Consider the following 21841-nt stretch of genomic DNA (forward strand, 5'->3'; position numbering starts at 1 on the left):
AGCTAGTGACTGGAACGAGCTGCAACAAACACTCAAACTGGACAATATTATCTCAATATCTTTATTCAAAGACTCAATCATGGAAACTTTTACTGACAGTTGTGGCTGCTTTGTGTGATGTATCTACCTTGCACTTTGCGCTGTTTGTCCCCAATAATGTTTCTACCATGTTGTGCTGCTACCATGCTGTGTTATGTGTTTCTTCCTTGCTATGTTGTTTTAGGTCTCTCTTTATGTAGCGTTGTCACTCTTGTTGTGGTGTGCGTTTTGTCCTATATTTATATTGTATTTATGTTTAATCCCAGGCCCCTGTCCCCACAGGAGGCCGTTTCCCTTTTGGCAGGCTGTCATTGTTAATAAGAATTTGTTCTTAACTGACTTGCCTAGTTAAATAAATATTTTAAGTGTTTCTAAAATCCCTTATGGGAAAAATGGTGGATCGCTAGGTTTCCTTGTTGGATCGCTAGGTTTCAAGGGCATTATGACTAATGCTGTGGAGTCTTTATTATGGCGTCTGAGGGCATGGGCAGCGCCATTGAGGCCATCTCCATTTTGAAGTAGTACATTTGTTTTCTTCTACTTTGTGTTGGTAAACAAACTGAAAGGGTGCATATTGCCAGTGCCAACTGAGCTTGTGGAATGTTGGCGCACGAGTATAATTCATTGGCTGATCCCTCCTGATGACCTGGAAGGCATTGTGTGAGCTTTCCTTAACCCATAGGATGTCCTACCCAGTTGACTACTTTGCCATTGAGAACTCCCACTACTTAATGTCCCTCCAAAAACAGGTTATTTCCAAGTAGTGATCAATCGCTATGATCTGTTTTCCTATTCACTGCTAACAAATGTCATCATAACTTTGGAACTAGCACATATTATGGTCAACAATATCTATTTTTTTCCTTTTTTTTGAAAAATGAAATAGGCCTGCTACTCATATTACAGAGCAAGCTGTAAAGCTTCATATGACAATTTCTTTTGCTTTTCATCTACAGATAAAACATGGAGCCGCCTCCATGCCTTGGTAAGGCCAAAATATTTTTCTCTCAATTTTGCTTTGAGATACATATGTCAATAATCCTCCTTCCATTGATCACATTTTGAGAGTACCAAAAATCATGTTTTTTTTGTCTTGTGAGTGTATGTGTATGCACGGATGCGGTGTGCTTCACACTGCTGCTTGCCGGGAGCGAGGCTTACCTAGAGTGGTCATGTAGGCCTATGGCGTTTTACTCCTTTTGTTGGCAGTCGGCACCAAGGCTTCAAGGGGGCCCTTATCAATTTCTCTCCAGCTTCCTTCCTTCCAAGGAGTATAAGTCTCAATAGCAGCAGCCGCAGCACTGAGTCACAGCGCTCTGACACCCACTCTTTGCTGGCACTGCCACTGAGAAGCCTCCCCCACCCCGCCTTCCTGCCCACACTCCTCACCACCTGTAGGCACCCTCTCTCTTCAGGAGCCTGCCTAGATAGGTCCTCTGCCCCCTTGTGTGTCCCCCGTCAGGTATCATCATCAGGTGCTTTCCGTGATCCAATTCCGCACTCTAAGATTTTTGTTGAATTTTGCAGTGAGGAAGTGTTACCAAGCTGTACAGATTCTGGAATCCAAGATGACTTGCTAGTTTCCTTGTGAGAGTAAACCAACATCCACTCCTGCTATTTCTGTGTGCCATTTAGGCAGTTGAGAAACATGTGGAAAGCATGTAGAATTTAGTCCTCACTGAATTGGTCCATGAGACTATAGAAGGTTTTTGCTGAAACTCTTGGATAGAAATATTGAAAGGGTAGCCTAACTATGTTTATATCAATGTGATGGAGTACAAAATGTATTCTAGGTCTACAGAATGGACAATGTGAAATGGAAAGTGCTACATTGTTGATATGGTGAAATTGTATAGATTCTGACCCATTTTAGGAATTCTGTGTCTCTTTGTATGACATTTTTTGGAGTAAGAATGCGGCAATCTTGGATCAATGTTTAGTTTAGCAACGAAAATAGGCTTAAATGCTTGTTTAGAATAGCCTACAGTAGCAAGGTGAAAGACGTGTCTAAATTTAAGCTGCCTTTGCGCCATCCTGAATTCTAAACATATTAATGGTGACACCCTCTCCCTATTTCTTTTCCTATTTCCTTCTCCACCTCACTCTCTCACACACGCAGTGTGCCCTGCCCATCTCGGCACAGATAGCCTGATCATCAGTCGCTGGCACTTTTTGGGCCTGCCGGATTAAGACTCCATTAATTAGGCAACCAGTGGAATAATGAAACCCAGGCCACCGCTCTGAGGCTCGGCCAGTGGATTAGCTCGTTCGGAGCTGTTAGACACTACCTACGTCTCGTGAGGCGACATATCCCAGCGATTAGGCTGTTTTAGCAGTGGGGTTCTAGGGGGGAGTGGGTGGGGTGTTATCAAAGCTGAGCAAGGGTGTGTGTTGTGGAGTGGGGTTATCAAAGGGGTTTAGGCTCTCAAGATTGTGTGTTGGAATTTAGGATGTCAAGTGTGTGTGTGTGGAAAATAGGGTGGGGGGGCTGGATTAAGGCAAGGCCGGTGAGCGGACCGCGGTGTGCATCCATCGGTGTATGGGGAAGCACAACCGTTGAGGCACTCACAATGGAGTGGGGGTCGTTTTTTTTTTATCTGGGGGAGGGCTGGGGCGGTAGGCACAGGGGTGAGAAGGCCATGGGAAAACGTGTGGCGACCCTCACCACTGAGCACGCTCAATAGACGCCCAGGAAATGGGATTTGCGGGGAGGGGAGGCAGATGTGGCAGGCGGGAGGTGATGAATGCATGGGGGCTCAATGAGTGAGATAAGGTGGCGCTTCCCATGAAACGCTTTCTTTCCCACACCGTCCGTCTGCCAATGAGCTCATTAGAGGTAGCTTATGGTTAAAGGCCAGTGCAGTCAACAGATGAAACCAAAAAATGTGATCAGTGTTATTTTCTGGTAGTTGCTGGTTGAAAATACAAACTACACAGGACCTTCTAATCAGTAGGTTTGCATGTTTTCTTTCCATGGTTACATCCCCTTGCGGTAAATTCGCTAATAGACCAATAACAAAGAGTTCCAAACCTTCAGTTTTCCCCTCCCCACTTTTTGCCCATTTTACTGAAAGTCTATTGCAGTAAGGCACTTAATTGTTACCCAGAAATGATTTGATATTGATATAAAAACCAGCTGCATTGAGCCTTTAAGACGATGTGGAGACTGGAGAAGTTGGAGGAAATGGGGTGAGAGTAAGCCCCAGTGCAGTCCTGTGGTGCTACTACCAGACTGCTTCGTGGCTGGCAGTGGGCCTCGTTAAATTTGCACAGGAGGGTTCCTCTCTGATAGACAGGTGGTCCGTAGGGTTGACCTCTGACCCCGGCCTGGTGTCAATATGCGTGCATTGATCCCCTTGGGTCACTGATAATTATATATAGATATAGAGATACAGAGAGATGGGATGGAACTCTTTGTTATGGGATGGCATATCGCTGCAGAATTCTGTGGTAGCCATGCTGGTTAAGTGTGCCTTGAATTCTAAATAAATCACTGACAGTGTGTCACCAGCAAAGCATCCCCACATCATCACATCACCACCTCCATGCTTCACGGTGGGAACTACACATGCGGAGACCATCCGTTCACCTACTCTGCCTCTCAAAGACACGGCAGTTGGAACCAAAAATTCAGACCAAAGGACAGATTTCCACCGGTCTGTTCATTGCTCATGTTTCTTGGACAAAGCACTTTTCTTCTTATTGGTGTCCTTTAGTAGTGGTTTCTTTGCAGCAATTCAACCATGAAGGCCTGATTCACCCAGATGTTGATGTGTATGTTATTTCCACTTTCCTAGGCTGGTAACTCTAATGAACTTATCCTCTGCATCAGAGGTGGTCTTCCTTTCCTGTGGCGGTCCTCGTGAGACCCAGTTTCGTCATAGCGCTTGATAGTTTTTGTGACTGCACTTGAAGAAACTTTCAAAGTTCTTGAAATGTTCCGGATTGATCGACTGTCTTAAAGTAATTATGGATTGTCATTTCTCTTTGCTTATTTGAGCTGCTCTTATTTGAGCTGCTCTTGACTTGGTCTTTTACCAAATAGGGCTGTCTTCTGTATACCACCACTGCCTTGTCACAACACAACTGATTGGCTCAAATGCATAAGAAGGAAAGAAATTCCACAATTTAACTTTTAACAAGGCACACCTGTTAATGGAAATGCATTCCAGGTGAAGCTGGTTGAGAGAATGCCAAGAGTGTGCAAAGCTGTCAAAGCAAAGGGTGGCTACTTGTAAGAAGATTCTCAAATATAAAGTGTTTTTATTTGTTTTTAACACTTTTTTTTTGGTTACTACATGAATCCATATGTGTTATTTCATAGTTTTGACGTCTTTTATTAATCTACAATGTAGAAAATAGTAAAATAAAGAAACCCTTCATTGAGTACATGTGTCCCTCAACTTGTGGCATTATGTTGAGTGACACAACTGCACATTTTAGTGGCCTTTTATTGTCCCCAGCAGAAGGTGCACTTGTGTAATGATCATATTGTTTTAATCAGCTTATTGATATGCCATGTCTTTCAGGTGGATGGATTGTTTTGGCAAAGGAGAAATGCTCACTAACAGGGATGTAAACAAAATAGAGCGCAACATTTGAGAGAAATAAGCTTTTTGTGCGTGTGGAGCATTTCTAGGATCATTTATTTCCACTCATGAAACATGGGACCATGTTTTAATGTTTTTGTTCAGCTTGAATGTTTCCCAACATTGTGAAGCACTGTTGCACCCATTCACACACGCACCCACACACACTCAGGCCAGCTCTCGCCGCCTCCCATACTGTAGGATGAGGCTGCAGTGCAGGAACATTTTCCCACTGTACGACGGAGAGACGTTGCTGACGATGGGCCATTTTTCCTCCTGCGCCCGCCATTTGGAGGCTTTGTGTCTACGTCCTGTGTAGCACTTCCCTGTGAGACTGGATTGTTCCAGGTAACCAACGCTGTATACCGTATTTGACTATATACTGGTTTTGATGCACGGGTTGGGTTTTTACTGTAGCTTCTATATTAGTGTTTCAATGTTTGGTTTCTTAAATGTGATACGCCCCTCCGTTTTTATAGTCTACTTGAGTCGTCTCTCTCCCTCTCTTCTCACCAAACCCCGGCCCTGTCACTCAATGAGCGCAGCGCAGTTGTTATTGCTCGACCACAAGATCATTTACAGACAGTTCACTTTTCACTCTGCAACAATATGTTCATGTCAACGATGTTGCTTTCCACTTTGCTTCTTAATATAAATCCCCACGCTATATTAACACTTAGATTTTGTATCGTACAGCCCGCAAACAGCTAGTTTCTTTTCTTATCAAGTTGAGGCTAAAATAAATTGTGTAAGCTGCTAATGTTAATCGCTAGCTAGCTAATAAATGTACTGAGTTAGCGCAAACGTAGCTAGCTAATACAGCTTGATACCAGTTCCTGGTGTAGGCTTAAATCAGCATGTTTTTAGTACAACTGTGTCTTCTAAATCAGAGATGAATAGGCAAAGCATGAATATATTAGATACATGAAGTAAGAGAACATTTATAATGTAGCCAAAGACTATAGGGTCCAACTCTCCTGCGAAATGCTGACCAACACTTTGATTACTACCCTGTCACAATAACGCATCCTATTAGTGTTCTAATTCTATGAAAGCCTTTCTGGCCTTTTCATTAGTTGTCATGTCAAACAACACTAACTATAGAATTAGAATAATCGTTCTGTTTCCATGATTCCAACAGTTCACCCACGTGTTTAGATCTTAATGATAAGTCATTTACAATATTTGTTTAAAATAAGGTCTAGATTTTTTTTTATCCATATTGTCCAGCCCTATGTGACAGTGCGGAATTGATCGCAAATGAGAATTTTGAATGTACAGTATAAAACAATCGGAATGGAGAAAGCACCATTGAAAAAAAAATATATATATAATTTGTGTTGCAATCCTAAGGTCATGCACAACTTGTAAAGCAAATGTAGAACTTTGTATTATTAAATAACACCAAATATATAATACTGTCAAATGTGAAAAATATTGTGATATTTTGCCCAAATCGCCAAGCCCTACTGAGAAGTTCAATAAACACTTAATAGACACTTGCATTGTCGTAAATACAGGTATTGCATTGTCGTAAATACAGGTAAACCACTGCCTGTATTGCCTCAACACTCTGCCTGTATTGCCTCACTCACTCTCCGATAGAAGGTTGACACGCTAGAGAACGCAAAACAGTTTTAGGATCAACTCCCATTCTGGTAAAACAAATATGTTTGAGTGAAAGAATGGGACCGCGAAGGGCGATGTGCAAAAGCACAGTTATTAGACCCCACTATGTTCAACACATAATTTACAGAAAAATAACTAGTCACTAGTTAGATGGTTATTTGTCACATCCATGACCATGGTGTAATCATAGCTAGCTAACCAGCTGCATACCGGTGAGCTCCGAGTACAGCTAGCTATACGCAAACTATTTCGCCAGCTGAGATTTTTTATTTTCAATTTTCAATTTTTTTTTTTGTTGCTGGCTAGCAATGGCACCTCGGCACAATGTTAGTTTGGGGGGGTGGGGTGGGACGTTAGATTAGATTTATTTTTAAGATAACCTTCGTTGATGTTTTGTAGTTACTACTGGTTACAGATCTGAGGCGAATTTTTAAAAATTATTATTATTATTATTATTATTTTTTTTAAGGCTTGGAGTTGGTATATTGATACTTTGACGTAACATACTAATTCAGCGAGTCATTAGGCTACTTCAGACAGTGCAGATAACAGGGAATTGTCAAAGGCTTAGGACCCAATTCCATCCAATCAGATTGCAGATTTCTCAGAACCTGTTTTATAAAGCATGACATTGTTCCATTGGGAAAGGAGATAAGCTTTTGTGCTGACTGTCCCCATCAAGCAGCTGTGTAATTGAGTACCCTGTTGGGTGAGTAATTGAAGGTTTGAAGGTAGGCCAAGCAGTGGTGGTGTGAGGTTGAACTCTCCTGGGGTAGCCTTATCCTCAGGTCCCCTTAAGAGGCTGAAGTGGGGCATAGAGAATGACCAGGGGGGTAATTTTGGGGAGCTAGGCCTACTGTTGCGAAAGACAGCAGATGGAAGACAAAAGAGGATGGAAGGCTCCCTCTGTGTTCGTGTTTCTTTCATCCTAGCTCTGTCTTCTGGAGCGCGAGGGGGGGACCCCTTTCAATTGAAATGAGCTGGCATCTCTTCCAGGCTTCCCTCGTCTCTCCACAGTGCATCTGCATGCCTCCCCTTGTAACATACAAACACTTATTCTGTTTTACTCCCTTCCCTCTTCCCCCTCTCCCTCACAAAAAAAGGAAGCTAATGACAAATCTAAGAGGCTCTCTCCTTAATTAGTGTTTATGGCTTGTTTTGTCGCCTCCTTAGTTCTTCGTCACAAAGCTGCCGATTGTCTCCGTGGACTATTTGAGAAACCCCCTCTCGTCTCTTGTCAGGTGGTGCTACTGTGCTTAATTGTTAATTGTGTTCCAATTAACCATGGCAATCTGAATTCCTTAATATAATCGTGCCATCAGAACTAAAGGGACTGGCTGGAGCGATTTTATATTTAAGCAAGAAGGCACGAGGACGTGTTATATGGCCAATATACCACAAACTCCAGAGGTGCCTTATTGCTATTATAAACTGGTTACCAACATAATTATAACAGTAAAAATAAATGTTTTGTCATACCCTCTGGTATACTGTATAATATTCCACGCCCTTCAGCTAATCAACAATCAGTCCTCGAACCACCCAGTTTATAATGTGTATTATCATTATTGCAAAATTCCCAATATTGCAATGCACACCGAGGGATTTTGACAATCCACAGAGTTTATATTCTCAGCAGGCCCAAAAATGCAGTGTGTAGGCTGTATTTCCTGAACCTATTAAAATATTTTACTTGGGTAGCCTAATCTTTGGTTATTTCATATAGCCTAGGCTTAAATGTACACTCCCCTATGTATTTATTTGGGCAGTAAAGCTTGAACTTTTAATTTGGCTCTGTACTACAGCATTTTGGATTTGAGTTGAAATGTTTTATGAGGCGAAAGTACAGAATGTCACCTTTTTTAAAAATTTGATAGTATTTTCATCAGTTTTTTTTACTGTTGATTAACTTTATGTATTTGAAGGTTTCAGAAGTATTTTGACAAATTCACTTAGAGTATTACATTTAGTCAAAAGTTTGGTATTTGATCCCATGTCCATAGCATGCAATCAATGACTACATAATGCTAGTGACTCTACAAAATTGTTGGATGCATTTGTGGTCTTATTTTGGTTGTTTTGGATAATATTGTGCCCAATTTATAAATTTATGGTAAATAATGTCACCTTTTTATCATGAAATCGAGTAGAATATGTTTCTGAACACAATGTGGATGCTACCATGATTACAGATAATCATAAATTAATCTTAAATAATGATGAGAAAGTTACAGATGCATGAAGATCATGCTAACCTCTCACCATTACCAATAACAGGGGAGGTGAGCATTGTTGGGGGGTATGATATTTGTGCGTCTCACTTTCTCACTCATTATTATTCACGATGCATTCATGATTATCCGTAATCATGGTATCATCCACATTAATGCACAACTGTTCATAAACATTCTATTCGTATTTACGATAAAGGTGACAATATATTGGGGAGACCTCGCCTGGCTTAACTGGTGTCTCCAGAAATGCAAGCTCTCACATTGTCACTCAATGCATATGTTTATCCCCACTGTACTCACATCCTACCATACCCTTGTCTGTACATTATGCCCTGAATCTATTCTACCACGCCCAGAAATCTGCTCCTTTTATTCTCGGTTCCCAACGTACTAGACGACCAGTTCTTATAGCCTTTAGCTGTACCCTTATCCTACTCCTCCTCTGTTCCTCTGGTGATGTAGAGGTTAACCCAGGCCCTGTAGCCCCACAGCATTACACCTATTCCCCAGGTGCTCTCATTTGTTGAATTCTGTAACTAAAAGCCTTGGTTTCATGCATGTTAACATCAGAAGCCTCCTCCCTAAAGGTTTTATTCACTGCTTTGGCACACTCCGCCAACCCTGATGTCCTAGCCGTGTCTGAATCCTGCCTTAGGAAGGCCACCAAACATTCAGAAATTTTCATCCCCAACTACAACATTTTCTGTCAGGATAGAACTGCCAAAGGGGGCGGAGTTGTAATCTACTGCAGAGTTCTGTCATACTATCCAGGTCTGTGCCCAAACAGTTAAAGTTTCTACTTTTAAAAATCCACCTTTCCAGAAATAAGTCTCTCACTGTTGCCACTTGTTATAGACCCCATTCAGCCCCCATCTGTGCCCTGGACACCATATGTGAATTAATTGCCCCACATCTAGCTTCAGAGTTCGTACTGTTAGGTGACCTAAACTGGGATATGCTTAGCACCCTGGTCATCCTACAATCTAAGCTAGCCACCCTCAATTTCACACAGATTATCAAGGAACCTACCAGGTAGAACCCTAAATCTGTAAACATGGGCACCCTCTTAGATATCATCCTGACCAACTTGCCCTCTAAATACACCTCTGCTGTATTCAACCAGGATCTCAGCGATCATTGCCTGTGTCTGTAATGGGCCCGCGGTCAAACAACCACCCCTCATCACTGTCAAACGCTCCCTAAAACACTTCAGCGAGCAGTCCTTTCTAATCTATCTGGCCCGGATATCCTGGAAGGATATTGACCTCATCCCATCAGTAGAGAATGCCTGGTTGTTCTACAACAGTGCTTTCCTCCTCTTAAATAAGCATGCCCCATTCAAAATAAAAAAACTAAGAACATATCTAGCCCTTGGTTCACTCCAGATTTCACTGCCCTTGACCAGCACAAAAACATCCTGTGGCTTACTGCATTAGCATCAAAGAGCCCCTGCAATATGAAACTTTTCAGGGACGTCAAGAACTAATATACACAGTCAGTTAGGAAAAGCAAAGGCTAGCTTTTTCAAACAGAAATTTGCATCCTGTAGCACTAATTCCAAAACGTTTTGGGACACCGTAAAGTCCTTGGAGAATAAGAGCACCTCCTCCCAGCTGCCCACTGCTCTGAGGCTAGGAAACACGGTCACCACTGATGAATAGAATTTCAATATCCATTTTTCTATGGTTGGCCATGCTTTCCACCTGGCTACCCCTACTCTGGCCAATGGCTCTGCATCCCCCGCAGCAACTTGCCCAGCCCCCCTATGTCTCCTTCACAAAAATCGAGATAGCTGATGTTCTGAAAGAGTTGCAAAATCTGGATCCCTACAAATCAGCTGGGCTAGACAATCTGGACCCTATCTTTCTAAAATTATTAGCTGAAATTATTGCAACCCCTATTGCTAGCCTGTTCAACCTCTGTTTCGTATCGTCTGATATCCCCAAAGATTGGAAAGCTGCCACGGTCATCCCCTTTTTCAAAGGAAGAGACACTCTGACCCAAACTGTTACAGACCTTTAGCCAAGTTAACAAACAGATCACCTACGATTTTGAATCCCACCGTACCTTCTCCGCTATGCAATCTGGTTTCCGAGCTGGCCGTGGGTGCACCTCAGCCACGCTCAAGGTCCTAAACGATATCATAACTGCCATAGATGAAAGACAGTACTGTGCAGCCATTTTTATCGACCTGGCCAAGGCTTTCGACTCTGTCAATCACAGCATTCTTATCGGCAGACTCAATAGCCTTGGTTTTTCAAGTGACTGCCTCGCCTGGTTCACCAACTACTTTTCAGCGAGTTCAGTTTGTCAAATCGAAGGGACTGTTATCTTTTACCTGGACCTCTGGCCATCTCAATTTTTTATTTTACTAGGCAAGTCAGTTAAGAACAAATTCTTATTTTCAATGACGGCCTAGGAACAGTGGGTTAACTGCCTGTTCAGGGGCAGAACGACAGATTTTGTACCTTGTCAGCTCGGGGATTTGAACTTGCAACCTTTCGGTTACTAGTCCAATGCTCTAACCACTAGGCTACCCTGCCGCCCGATGGGAGTGCCACAGTTCAGTTCTCGGCTCGACTCTTTTCTCTGAATATATCAATGATGTCGCTCTTGCTGCTGGTGACTCTAATTCACCTCTATGCAGATGACACCATTTTGTATACATCTGGCCCTTCCTTGGACACTTGTGTTAACAAACCTCCAAACGAGCTTCAATGCTTACAACACTCTTTCCGTGGCCTCCAACTGCTCTTAAATGCTAGTTAAACTAAATGCATGCTCTTCAACCGATTGCTGGCTGCCCGCCTAGCATCACTACTCTGGACGGTTCTGACTTAGAATATGTGAACAACTGCAAATACCTAGGTGTCTGGTTAGACTGTAAACTCTCCTTCCAGACTCACATTAAGCATATCCAATCCAAAATGAAATCTAGAATTGGCTTCCTATTTCTCAAAGCATCCTTCACTCATGCTGCCAAAAATACCCTCGTAAAACTGATTATCCTACCGATCCTAGACTTCGGCAACGTCATTTACAAAATGGCCTCCGACACTCTACTCAAAAACTTGGATGCAGTCTATCACAGTGCGATCCATTTTGTCACAATCCCCATATACTATCCACCACTGTAACCTGTATGCTCACGTTTGCTGGCCCTCGCTACATATACGTTGCCAAACCCACTGGCTCCAGGTCATCTATAAGTAATTTCTAGGTAAAGCCCCGCCTTATCTCAGCTCACTGGTCACCATAGCAGCACCCACCCGTAGCACGCACTCCAGCAGGTGGTCATCACAAAGCCAACACCTCCTTTTGCCGCCTTTCTTCCAGTTCTCTGCTGCCAATGACTGGAACGAATTGCAAAAATCACTGAAGCTGGAGTCTTGTATCTCACTCTAACTTTAAGCATCAGCTGTCGGAGCAGCTTACCGATCACTGTACCTGTACACAGCCATCTGTAAATAGCACACGCAACTGCCTCATCCCCATATTATTTTTTGTTCTTTTGCACCCCATTACTGTCGCCTCCATAAAACATTTGATCTCAAATCCAAAAGAGTATAGAGCTAAATTTAAAAGTTTGGGCTTCACTGTACAAATGAATATGGAGGGGAGTGTATGTTTTTTTTCTTTTTCAGGTAGTCACTCCAAAGTGACAACCTCTTTCAGGTCGTCATCTCTAATTTTGCCTGACTTTTATAAGATGCAGGGAGTTTTTATGTAGATGGTTACTAAGGCTGTTGCCCATATTAGGCTACTTGTGATTGAGTGCCACAAGGGGCTGCGGTGTCCTCTTGCTTGAATCCCCAATTAAGTTGTGAGGAACCATGCCACTCTTTGCCAGTGTGAAACTTGATGCACACTATGAGAATACACATGAATGGTGTCAGAAGCGCTTCAAAACATGACACACCCACTGTCACTCGCAGGGAGCCCGGCAAGGAGCGGGGCCTAAATCCTGGGAAATTGAATGGCACATGGTTGGAATTAAAGACTGCCATTGTACCCGGCAGCGTGACAGCAATTGAAATTTTCGGCAGCTGCCGGGGTCGAAGCACTAAAAACTAGGGGAACGATGGTAATTAGACTTTAAGCACCTAAAAGAACAAGGCTCACCCCCCCTTCAATACCCATTCACACGAAGATCTGTCTTTATTGTGCCCTGAGTCAGGGGGACCACATTAACTTCAAGGTTCCTGCAGCTTCCCTGCGCTCCCCTCTTCCCTGTGATCTGTATTGCAATCTGTGTCACCGGTGATTCTCGGGGTCCCCAAGGGCTATTCAAGCTGCCCCAGTAAGTGGCCCCTGTTAATGAGGGACCGCCACCATCTGGGAGTAGTGACAGGGTACCAGAGGAGGGGGGTGACAGGCAGGCGGGCCCCAAACAGGTTGTCCCTCATAGGGGAAGATCAGTTCCTCCCCTTGAGACCGGTCATAAAGAGGGAACATGTGGAGTTGATGCAGGTGAAGATTGTCTGAAAACGATGCCTGCTCTGTATTCTTTTGTTTCTGAATACAATGATAGTTTTGCTGTAGGCCAAGCTGTATTTTGTTGTCCTCAATACTGCACATTTAGAATCTGTAGTAGGGTGGGTTTCTCTGACTGCAGTATAGACACAGGCTCATTGCTTTCATGCTGCTTACATATTTCAAAGGTAAGCACTTTTATTAATAGACAGAGTATCTCATTTCTACACTGAATCAAACACATGGCTGTCGTGTGTGTGTGTGTGTGTGTGTGTGTGTGTGAGGCACCCAATGGACCTGGCCTATTTGTCTTGGAGCTGACACAGGTCTCGACTCTGTCGCCTTTGATCTTCCTAGAGGCCCATTGCGCCTCTCAAAAGAGCTCATTGTGTCACCATAGCTCATTCTTTGATACCCGGATACCCTCCCCCTGCCTCCCAGCACCGTGCGACTTCCACTGGTTGCCCCATGCAGTTGAGCCAAGACCCTTCCCACAGTGCCACTTTCGCACCCCTCTCAGCTTGCCAGCTGTCCCCTCATCCCCAAAGAAAACCCACAGAGGCACTGAAGGAGAAGAGTTGGAACAGCACGTGGCGCACCAAACACTTGGAAGTGTGTACGGTTAGGGATGATTGCTTTGGCTGTGCCTTGATAGCTTTTGCTGAGGGTCGCTGAGAAAACCCACATCTACAAGCTGCCTTACGGCATCTTGCACATCATTGCCATAGAAGGGCATTTACAGAACAATTCTAATTCCCACATTTTACATGATTGTTGAGTCTTGAAGATGCATCAGTAGGGCATTGTCATTGCAGTGTTACCCATCATCAATGGTTGAATTTCTCAAGCATAATGCCTTGTACTAAAATAGCTTCACCTGGTGTTACCTACACTTTGGCAGCTCTCTATCTTTTGAATTGACTCGTTCCTTTCCTGGACTTGTGAGGCTACTAAAAGATCATAATCAAATGTATACTACAAAAATGATGCTAAAATGTTGCGTGATCACCCACCTACAATGTTTGCAAAGCCCCCAAGTGCAAAGCGTATTCAATCTTAATGGTGACAGGTGCGCTATCATTGGCTCCCTCATCAGTAGTTTGCTCTCGCCAAGGGAAAGTGAGAAGGTTGCAGTTGGCTTGGCCCCAGGGAGGAACTGCAGCAAGCGTGTCAGACACTCGCGCTGTTAGTTGACACTGCAGGATTTTGTGTCAGTAATTACATGCCTCCACTGAATCGGGAACTCGTGTCAATACCTGCGTTTCCCGTAAGCATGTCAGGGCGCATGTATAGAGGCGGTGGATTTACCCTGCTTTCACTTTCAGTGCTCGTCATCACTTTTCATGCATTTGGCATGTCTGTTCTGCTTGAACTTGTAGCTTCTCTGCGGGACTCTCATTTCCCCTTGATTTTGGGTTGGGGTATTTACTGTCATTTACAGTAAAAGCTAAGTCTGACATTGATGCTCCAGAAAACTGATTTATTTAAATTTTTCCCCCCCCTTTGTAATTTGTTTGGGCACGTGTATGCAAGAATTTGCTCAGTTGTATTTGGTAGAGAAGCTGGAAAAGTGTGCTTTTGATGGATCATGCTTTGTACCATGACCTCTGAGGCAGGTCATTATGTGGGCCAGTCACCATTTTAATTTCCCAGTTTCTCACTTCCAAACAGGCCCGCAGATCTAAACATGCCCACCTCCACAACTATGCACTCAAGCACGTGCTTGTAGTGAAACGGTGCCTCTTTAACCTTTCCCCCTTTCCAGTCTCATACAGGAGAAAATGTATTTCCACACCTATAAAAATATTTGTAGATCCCTTTTGAAGTGGGCACACACCCAATAGCCTGGCTTTCTTAGAGTCAACTATACTGATTATACATTTCCAAAAGACTCAACTGCTTTGCTTCACTTGGCTTTTGTGTTTACTTTACTTGTCCATTGTGGGGCTTCTGAGTGGCGCAGCAGTCTATGCATCTCCATGCAAGAGGTCTCACTGCAGTCCCTGGTTCGAATCCAGGCTGCATCACATCTGGCTGTGATTGGGAGTCCCATAGGGCGGCGCACAATTGGTCCAGCATCATCCGGGTTTGGTTGGTGTAGGCCGTTGTTGTAAATAAGAATTTGTTCTTAAATTAAACTAGGCAAGTCAGTTAAGTAAACAATTAAATTGTATGATACTGAGTGTTTATTCTCGCTATCGGTCCTGTAACCTCAATTATGCCCTGTAAGAGAGCTTCAATTAACGTATTTTTTAAATGGTGAATATGGGCCATCTGAGGGGAAAATCATAGTCCACCCCCCACTGAGCTGTTAATCATGTACCGGTAATAATAGTGAAGACATTACAACTATGAAATAACACACATGGAATCATGTAGTAACCAAAAACGTGTTAAACAAATCTAAATACATTTTATATTTGAGTTTTTTCAAAGTAGCTACTCTTTGCCTTGACAGCTTTGCACACTCTTGGCATTCTCTCAACCAGCATAATGAGGTAATCACCTGGAATACATTTAAATTAACAGGTGTGCCTTGTTGAAAGTTAATTTTGTGGAATTTCTTTCCTTCTTAATATGTTTGAGCCAATCAGTTGTGTTGTGACAAGGTAGGGGTAGGATACAGAACATAGTCTTTTACCAAACGGGGCTAAGTCCATATTATGGCAAGAACAGCTCAAATAAGTGAAGAGAAACGACAGTCTATCATTGTGAGACAAAGGTAAGTCAGTCCGGAAGATTCCAAGAACTGAGAAAGTTTACTTGAAGTGCAGTTGCAAAAACCCTCAAGCGCTATGATGAAACTGGCTCTCATGAGGACCACCACAGGAAAAGAAGACCCAGAGTTGCCTCTGCTGTAGAGAATAAGTTCATTAGAGTTACCAGCCTCAGAAATTGCAGCCCAAATAAATGCTTCAGAGTTCAAGTAACAGACACATCTCAACATCAGCTGTTCAGAGGAGACTGTGTGAATCAGGCCTTCATGGTCGAATTGCTGTAAAGAATCCAGTACTAAAGGACACCACACAGAGTAGGTGAACGGATGATCTCCGCATGTGGAGTTCCCCTCAGTGAAGCATAGAGGAGGTGTGATGATGTGGGGGTGCTTTGCTTGTGACACGGTCTGATTTATTTAGAATTCAAGGCACACTTAACTAGCATGTGCCGCGAACTAGCATTCTGCAGCAATACGCCATCCCATCTGGTTTGTGCTTAGTCCCACTATCGTTTGTTTTTCAACGGGACAATGACTCAAAACACACCTCTAGGCTGTGTAAGGGTTATTTGACCAAGGAGAGTGATGGAGTGCATCAGATGACTGGGCCTCCACAATCACCCAACCTCAACCCAATTAAGTTGGTTTGGGATGAGTTGGATTGCAGAGTGAAGGAAAAGCAGCCAACAAGTGCTCAGCATATGTGGGAACTCCTTCCTCATGAAGCTGGTTGAGAGACTGCCAAGAGTGTGCAAAGCTGTCATCAAGGCATAGGGTGGCTATTTTAAAGAATCTATATTATATTTAGATTTGTTTAACACTTTTTTTGGTTACTATATGATTCCATATGTGTTTTTTCATAGTTTTGATGTCTTCACTATTATTCTACAAGGTAGAACATAATTTTTTACTAAGAAACCCTTGAATGAGTAGGTGTGTTCAAACTTTTGACTGGTACTGTATAATCTAAGACAGGCCTATAATGTGCTTTCTAATTTCCCTCATGAAATTGATTAGGACTTTATTTTCAGAAAGGTGAGGGCTGACCACTCATTGAGCACGCCTCGCTAGGAACTAGTTCACCTTAACACGCTCCTGGTTTGTGAATGCGCCGCAAGGTTGTGATGGCCAGATTATTTTTGTTTGTTTGTCTTCAGCCATTTGTTGGCTCTCTGGGGTAATAACCCTTGGACGTGCTTCTCGCTGGCACGAACTGCAATTCCCGCCACATTTTGGAGCCAAAATACTCATTATCAGGGATGACGGAAGGGGCCCTAAAGCAAACATGACCCGGATGGCCTCTCTTGCTGCGCTTCGTTTGCTGGAGCAGTATGCAAACTCACTTTCCACACTCTCATTTTACGCTAGAGCCAGCAGTTAATGATGCACATTGGCCATTATGCAAGCTTCTTATTAACAGATCAAGCCTCTTATGTTGACGACCAAAGACTTGTTAGGTCTTGCCGAAGTTGTTTAACCATAACATGGGGATAAGTTTCTGAAATTGCAAAGCTTTCGTTTGGCTCAGTGAGCCGTTGGCCTGTCAACTCTCTGTCTTGAGAATTAACTTCTGTAATCATCACCTAATGACCAAACCAGCCTGGATCGACCATCCATCCATCCAACCAACCAGATCAGATTGCATGGTCAGTTACCCGACTTGCATTAAAGGCCCTGTCAAAATCTAAATTGTGGATATATTTTTTTATAACCTGTGATGAAATGAACATCACAAGTGTTTTTACATTTTAATTTTTTATTTAACTTTATTTAAATAGGCAAGTCAGTTAAGAACAAATTCTTATTTACAATGACTGCCTCCCAATCACAGCCGGTTGTGATACAGCCTGGACTCTAACCAGGGTCTGTAGTGACGCCTCTAGCACTGAAATGCAGCGCCTTAGACTGCTGCGCCACTCGGGAGCAGAAGAGTTGACTAGCCAGCCATAGGCTTGTTTCCTGTACAGCAGAAGAGTGAGGGTAGATGGATAATCAATAGCTAACATAATCGTATAGATAAAACAACAATCTTGCTTAGGAAAAGCAATGTGTCCAGTAGGTTGCCATAGCGCCATAACAGCAGGACTAGTAGCATGGAGCCCTTGGATGCTGGGTAAGTCGATGATGGCCTGTCATCTGAGTCAACATAGGGAAGGAATGTGGCCTTTAATTTTGCCCTGTGCTGGCACTGGAAAGGCCTTAAAAAACCTGTGTGGTTCTGAATCCAGTGCCAGCATACACCCACATGAGGCATCTTTGGCATTTACTTCAGTTGTTCTAGTAAACTCCTGTCATCTGAGCTAGCAAGGGTTTCTTCCTCCCTCCAACCCTCCTACTCTCTGTTGGGGCCTGTCCAGTCTGAGATGGGTGTGGCAGGATGGGCATCTGCTAAGCCCAAATATGGGCAAAATGCTTATCGTTCAACCCAACCCCTATTTATCCAGTCTACCATTCTTACACAGAGGAGTTTAACTAGCATCACAATGTTTCAATGTCTTGCTATTAGTATTTTAGAAATTTGACATGACGCAAGCCACTGAGCCAGTATGTCATACATTTTTCTATTGAAACAAAAAATTACATGCACACAGACACTTTGTCAGTCTGCAGGTGTGATGGCCCACAGCCTTCCCTCTGCTGGGGTTTTAATTGCCCTACTCACCCACTAGTAAGCCTCTTTTGTTGGCCAGTTCACATAGTAGGCTACAGTTCATTGTGAGCCGGTGCTAGGTGACAATGTTTTGCAGCATGTTTTTAGGTGTGTGTTGCTATACAATAGCATTTATGTACACACAAGCCTCATGCCTTCCACCTAGTATTATAGTAATGTTTTCCTACATGCCCCCTCTTGTGCTGCTCTGCTCTGCTTAATTCCTATCCCCAGGCGTCAAAGTAATCAAACAAGCCAGAGATTTACTGAAGAAGGGAGTGTGTGTGTCGTAGAGGTTTACATAACTGTAGCGGAGAGCGGCAGGGATTGAAATCCTTAGGCTAGCCTGTGTTCGTAAGTCCAAGCAGCGTAAAAAATATATACATTATCGGGATGGAAAAAACAACACTTTCAGTGTAAACTTTAAATGACTAAAACCAGATATAAAGTATGTAGACTAGATAATGGACCTATTTTGTTTTATAATATAATCTTTGCGAACTATCAATCAACAAAATAAAAGCTAGATTAGGAGAATTTAAAATTCCCCAAACAATTTAATTTAGCAGTATTTATTATGTTTCAGCAAAATAACAAAGCATTTAGCCATGGCAAAATGCATAGAATTGCAGGAAATTTGCTTTAAAACATTTTCTCTCAGCTCAATGGCAGAATATGCACACTGAACAAAAATATAGACGCAACATGTAAAGTGCTGGTCCCATGTTTCATAAGCTGAAATACAATATCCCAGAAATGTTCCATACGCACAAAGTGTTTCAAATGTTGCGCACAAATTTGTTATCATCCCTGTTGGTGAGCATTTTATCCTTTTGTCAAGATAATCCATCCAGCTAAAAGGTGTGGCTTATCAAGAAGCTGATTGAACATGATCATTACACGGGGTGCACCTTCTACTAGGGACCGTAAAAGGCCACCCTAAAATGTGCCATTTTGTCAGGCAACAATGTCACTGTCTTGAGGGAGTGTGCAATTGGCATGCTGACTGCAGGAATGTCCACCAGAGCTGTGTTCAGAGAATTGAATGTTAATTCCTCTACCATAAGCCGCGTGCAACGTTGTTTTATAGCATTTGGCAGTATGTCCAAAAGGCTTCACAACTGCAGACTGTGTGTAACCATGCCAGCCCAGGAACTCCACATCTGCCTTTTTCACTTGCGGAGGGGATTTTTGTGGGGAAAGACCCATTCTGATTGGCTGGGCCTGGCTCTACAGTTGGTGGACCTGGCTCCCAAGTGCCAAGTGGGTGGTTGGCCTCCCCCTCCCATCGCAGGCCCACACCCCTGCCCAGTCATGTGAAATCCATGGATTAGGGCCTAATGAATTTATTTCAATTGACTGATTTCCTTATGACTAAACATTTTTTTAAATTGTTTTATGTTGTGTTTCTATGTTTGTTCAGTGTAGAATAAAAAAAAAATGCAGTTTTAATGCACATTTTCTATCTCTGCTCCATGGAGAAATGTGTAAAAATGCAGGAAATAGGCTTAAATGTAAAACATTCTCTACACCGCCAAGATGGGGGGGCTCCAATTCAGCTGCGCTGATGGGCCAACTGTGCCCATTGCCACGCCCCCTGTCACGCCGACCACCTAAGTCCCGTTTTGATAAAAAACAAGAGGGAGGAAGAATGATAAGTTAATATGACCATGATGCGGTTAGCAGTATGTGTTGGTGTATGTACTGTAGCTAGATTGACATTTGTCTTCGGTGATTAACAAGCTTTAACACTCTATCCAAGCCAGAAACTGATAGCAAGAGAGGAAATTAATTCTGATTAGTCTTGGCTTAGCCAATCGCCAAAGTCGACTCATCAATAGCCCAAAGGACTTTGTAAATAGGCACTTTTTTGGTGCAGGTGCTATGCTGGTTTCTGTTTGTCCGTCAAGATGTTTTCTGTGGGAGTAGGCTAGTGTGTTTATTGATCTGGTAGCTATGTTTGACCCACTGAAGAGGAGGCCGATGTCTTGTGTGAAGCCATTGTTTTTATTCGTTTAGCTCCTTTCCCTAGTCTACACCTGGATTTACAAAAGAGCCTTTTATATGCGGTCATGGATGATTTGATATCCATCCGAGCCCACCGACGTGTAGGACAGCTAGTCCTAGCACAATGGTTTCAGAATGTGAATGTCATTTGTTGTTTTTTGTTTCGTTCACAGAATGGGACAAAGAAATCGTGGGACTTCATGCGAACACATGACAGGTGAGCTTCTATCTGCCATTGACCTGTTTCATTGTTGGTAAGAGAAAATTCTGTGCCAAAGCTTGACACACACATTCACACTCTACAATTGTTTCACCACCTCATCGCCCTCGCTGTCAGCTGAAAGGAGTCGTCCCTAATCAGTGGTCAAGAAGTGAAAACTTTTAAATTCCCACATGGCTCCCCTTTGTTGCTTTTCCCAACGCCTTCCCATACTGTTCACTTTGACATGTTACCTAGTAACCTCAAAAATACAATATTAATGCCATTTCAATGAGCTTGGGAAAGAGCCAACATCCTGACAATTTCTCCCATCAGTCGATATAAGCTCTGGGTATTTATCATGGAGATTTAAAAACTGAGATGTGTTGACACGATTGTAACCACTTTTTATATATCAGAGTAAAGTCACTCCAGTCCTATCACCACAGCTTTGGTCGCATGCTGTCATTCACTTATGCATATCTGAAAGGGGCTCTTTGCTTCGTTTAAGTCTTATCAGTCTGAATAAGTGGATGATGGTAAGCACATGGTAATACCGCCCACTGCAGGGTAAAAAGTCTGTGTGATCCACATTACCAGTACAGAGGAAGGTAGAAACTACTCTCCCACCGAAGAAGCTTTAATTCACCAAATAAGTATCACCTTTGAGGGTCCTGGTGTCGGACAAATCATGACTCCCTCCTTGTCTGTCATTGACTTTTCAGGAAGCAATCACTTCTCATAAAATGGCCACCCCATAAATTGCCAAAATACAGTAACATTCTGGGTGAAACAAGGTGGTCTTATTTGTGGACTTATTACACTGTTGAACCATGACTATAAAATCCTGACGAACGACGAGTGGAAGGGTAATATCGCACCTTGGTGTCAAAGCACATCGCCAGGCTCCCACCTGCTATTCAGAGAGCAGTAGTATTGTGCCCTTGGGGTACTTCATGGGCCGTTTAAGCCCTCATTCCTGCATCTCCCCCCACCAACCCCTGAGAGATCATTCATTTTACTGGGAAAGGATGGTGTGATGGAGAAAAGAGCAGTAAACTGAAAAATGCCAGTGAAAAAGCCCCCCGGCACATCCGAATCTGGCCTTCAGTCCAAGTGCCTCCACAGACATTTCCAAAGTGGACGATGACAGGACCATGGGGTTCACCTCTAGGAGTTGGTTTGCATAATGGTCCTTTTTGTAAAGGGTAAACGGATGTTTCTCATTAGAGAAATATTGGCCTGCACCTTTAATCAGTGTTTAAAAAATGGTATGGAAATTCTTGTTGAAAGTGGAGGCAAGAC

General features: G+C 43.1%; 1 protein-coding gene across 1 annotated transcript in view; it reads left to right on the top strand.

The window, feature by feature from the left end:
• The window catches only part of nudt14 (nudix (nucleoside diphosphate linked moiety X)-type motif 14), an 83900-nt gene that overhangs the window by 31242 nt on the left and 30817 nt on the right, over positions 1 to 21841 (top strand). The window contains exon 2 of the mRNA XM_020496697.2: positions 20511 to 20554. Within this exon, the coding sequence (XP_020352286.1) occupies positions 20511 to 20554 (44 nt within the window). The remainder of the gene's footprint in view (positions 1 to 20510; positions 20555 to 21841) is intronic.

This window comes from Oncorhynchus kisutch, linkage group LG12 (assembly GCF_002021735.2).
Source record: "Oncorhynchus kisutch isolate 150728-3 linkage group LG12, Okis_V2, whole genome shotgun sequence".
Lineage (NCBI taxonomy): Eukaryota > Metazoa > Chordata > Actinopteri > Salmoniformes > Salmonidae > Oncorhynchus > Oncorhynchus kisutch.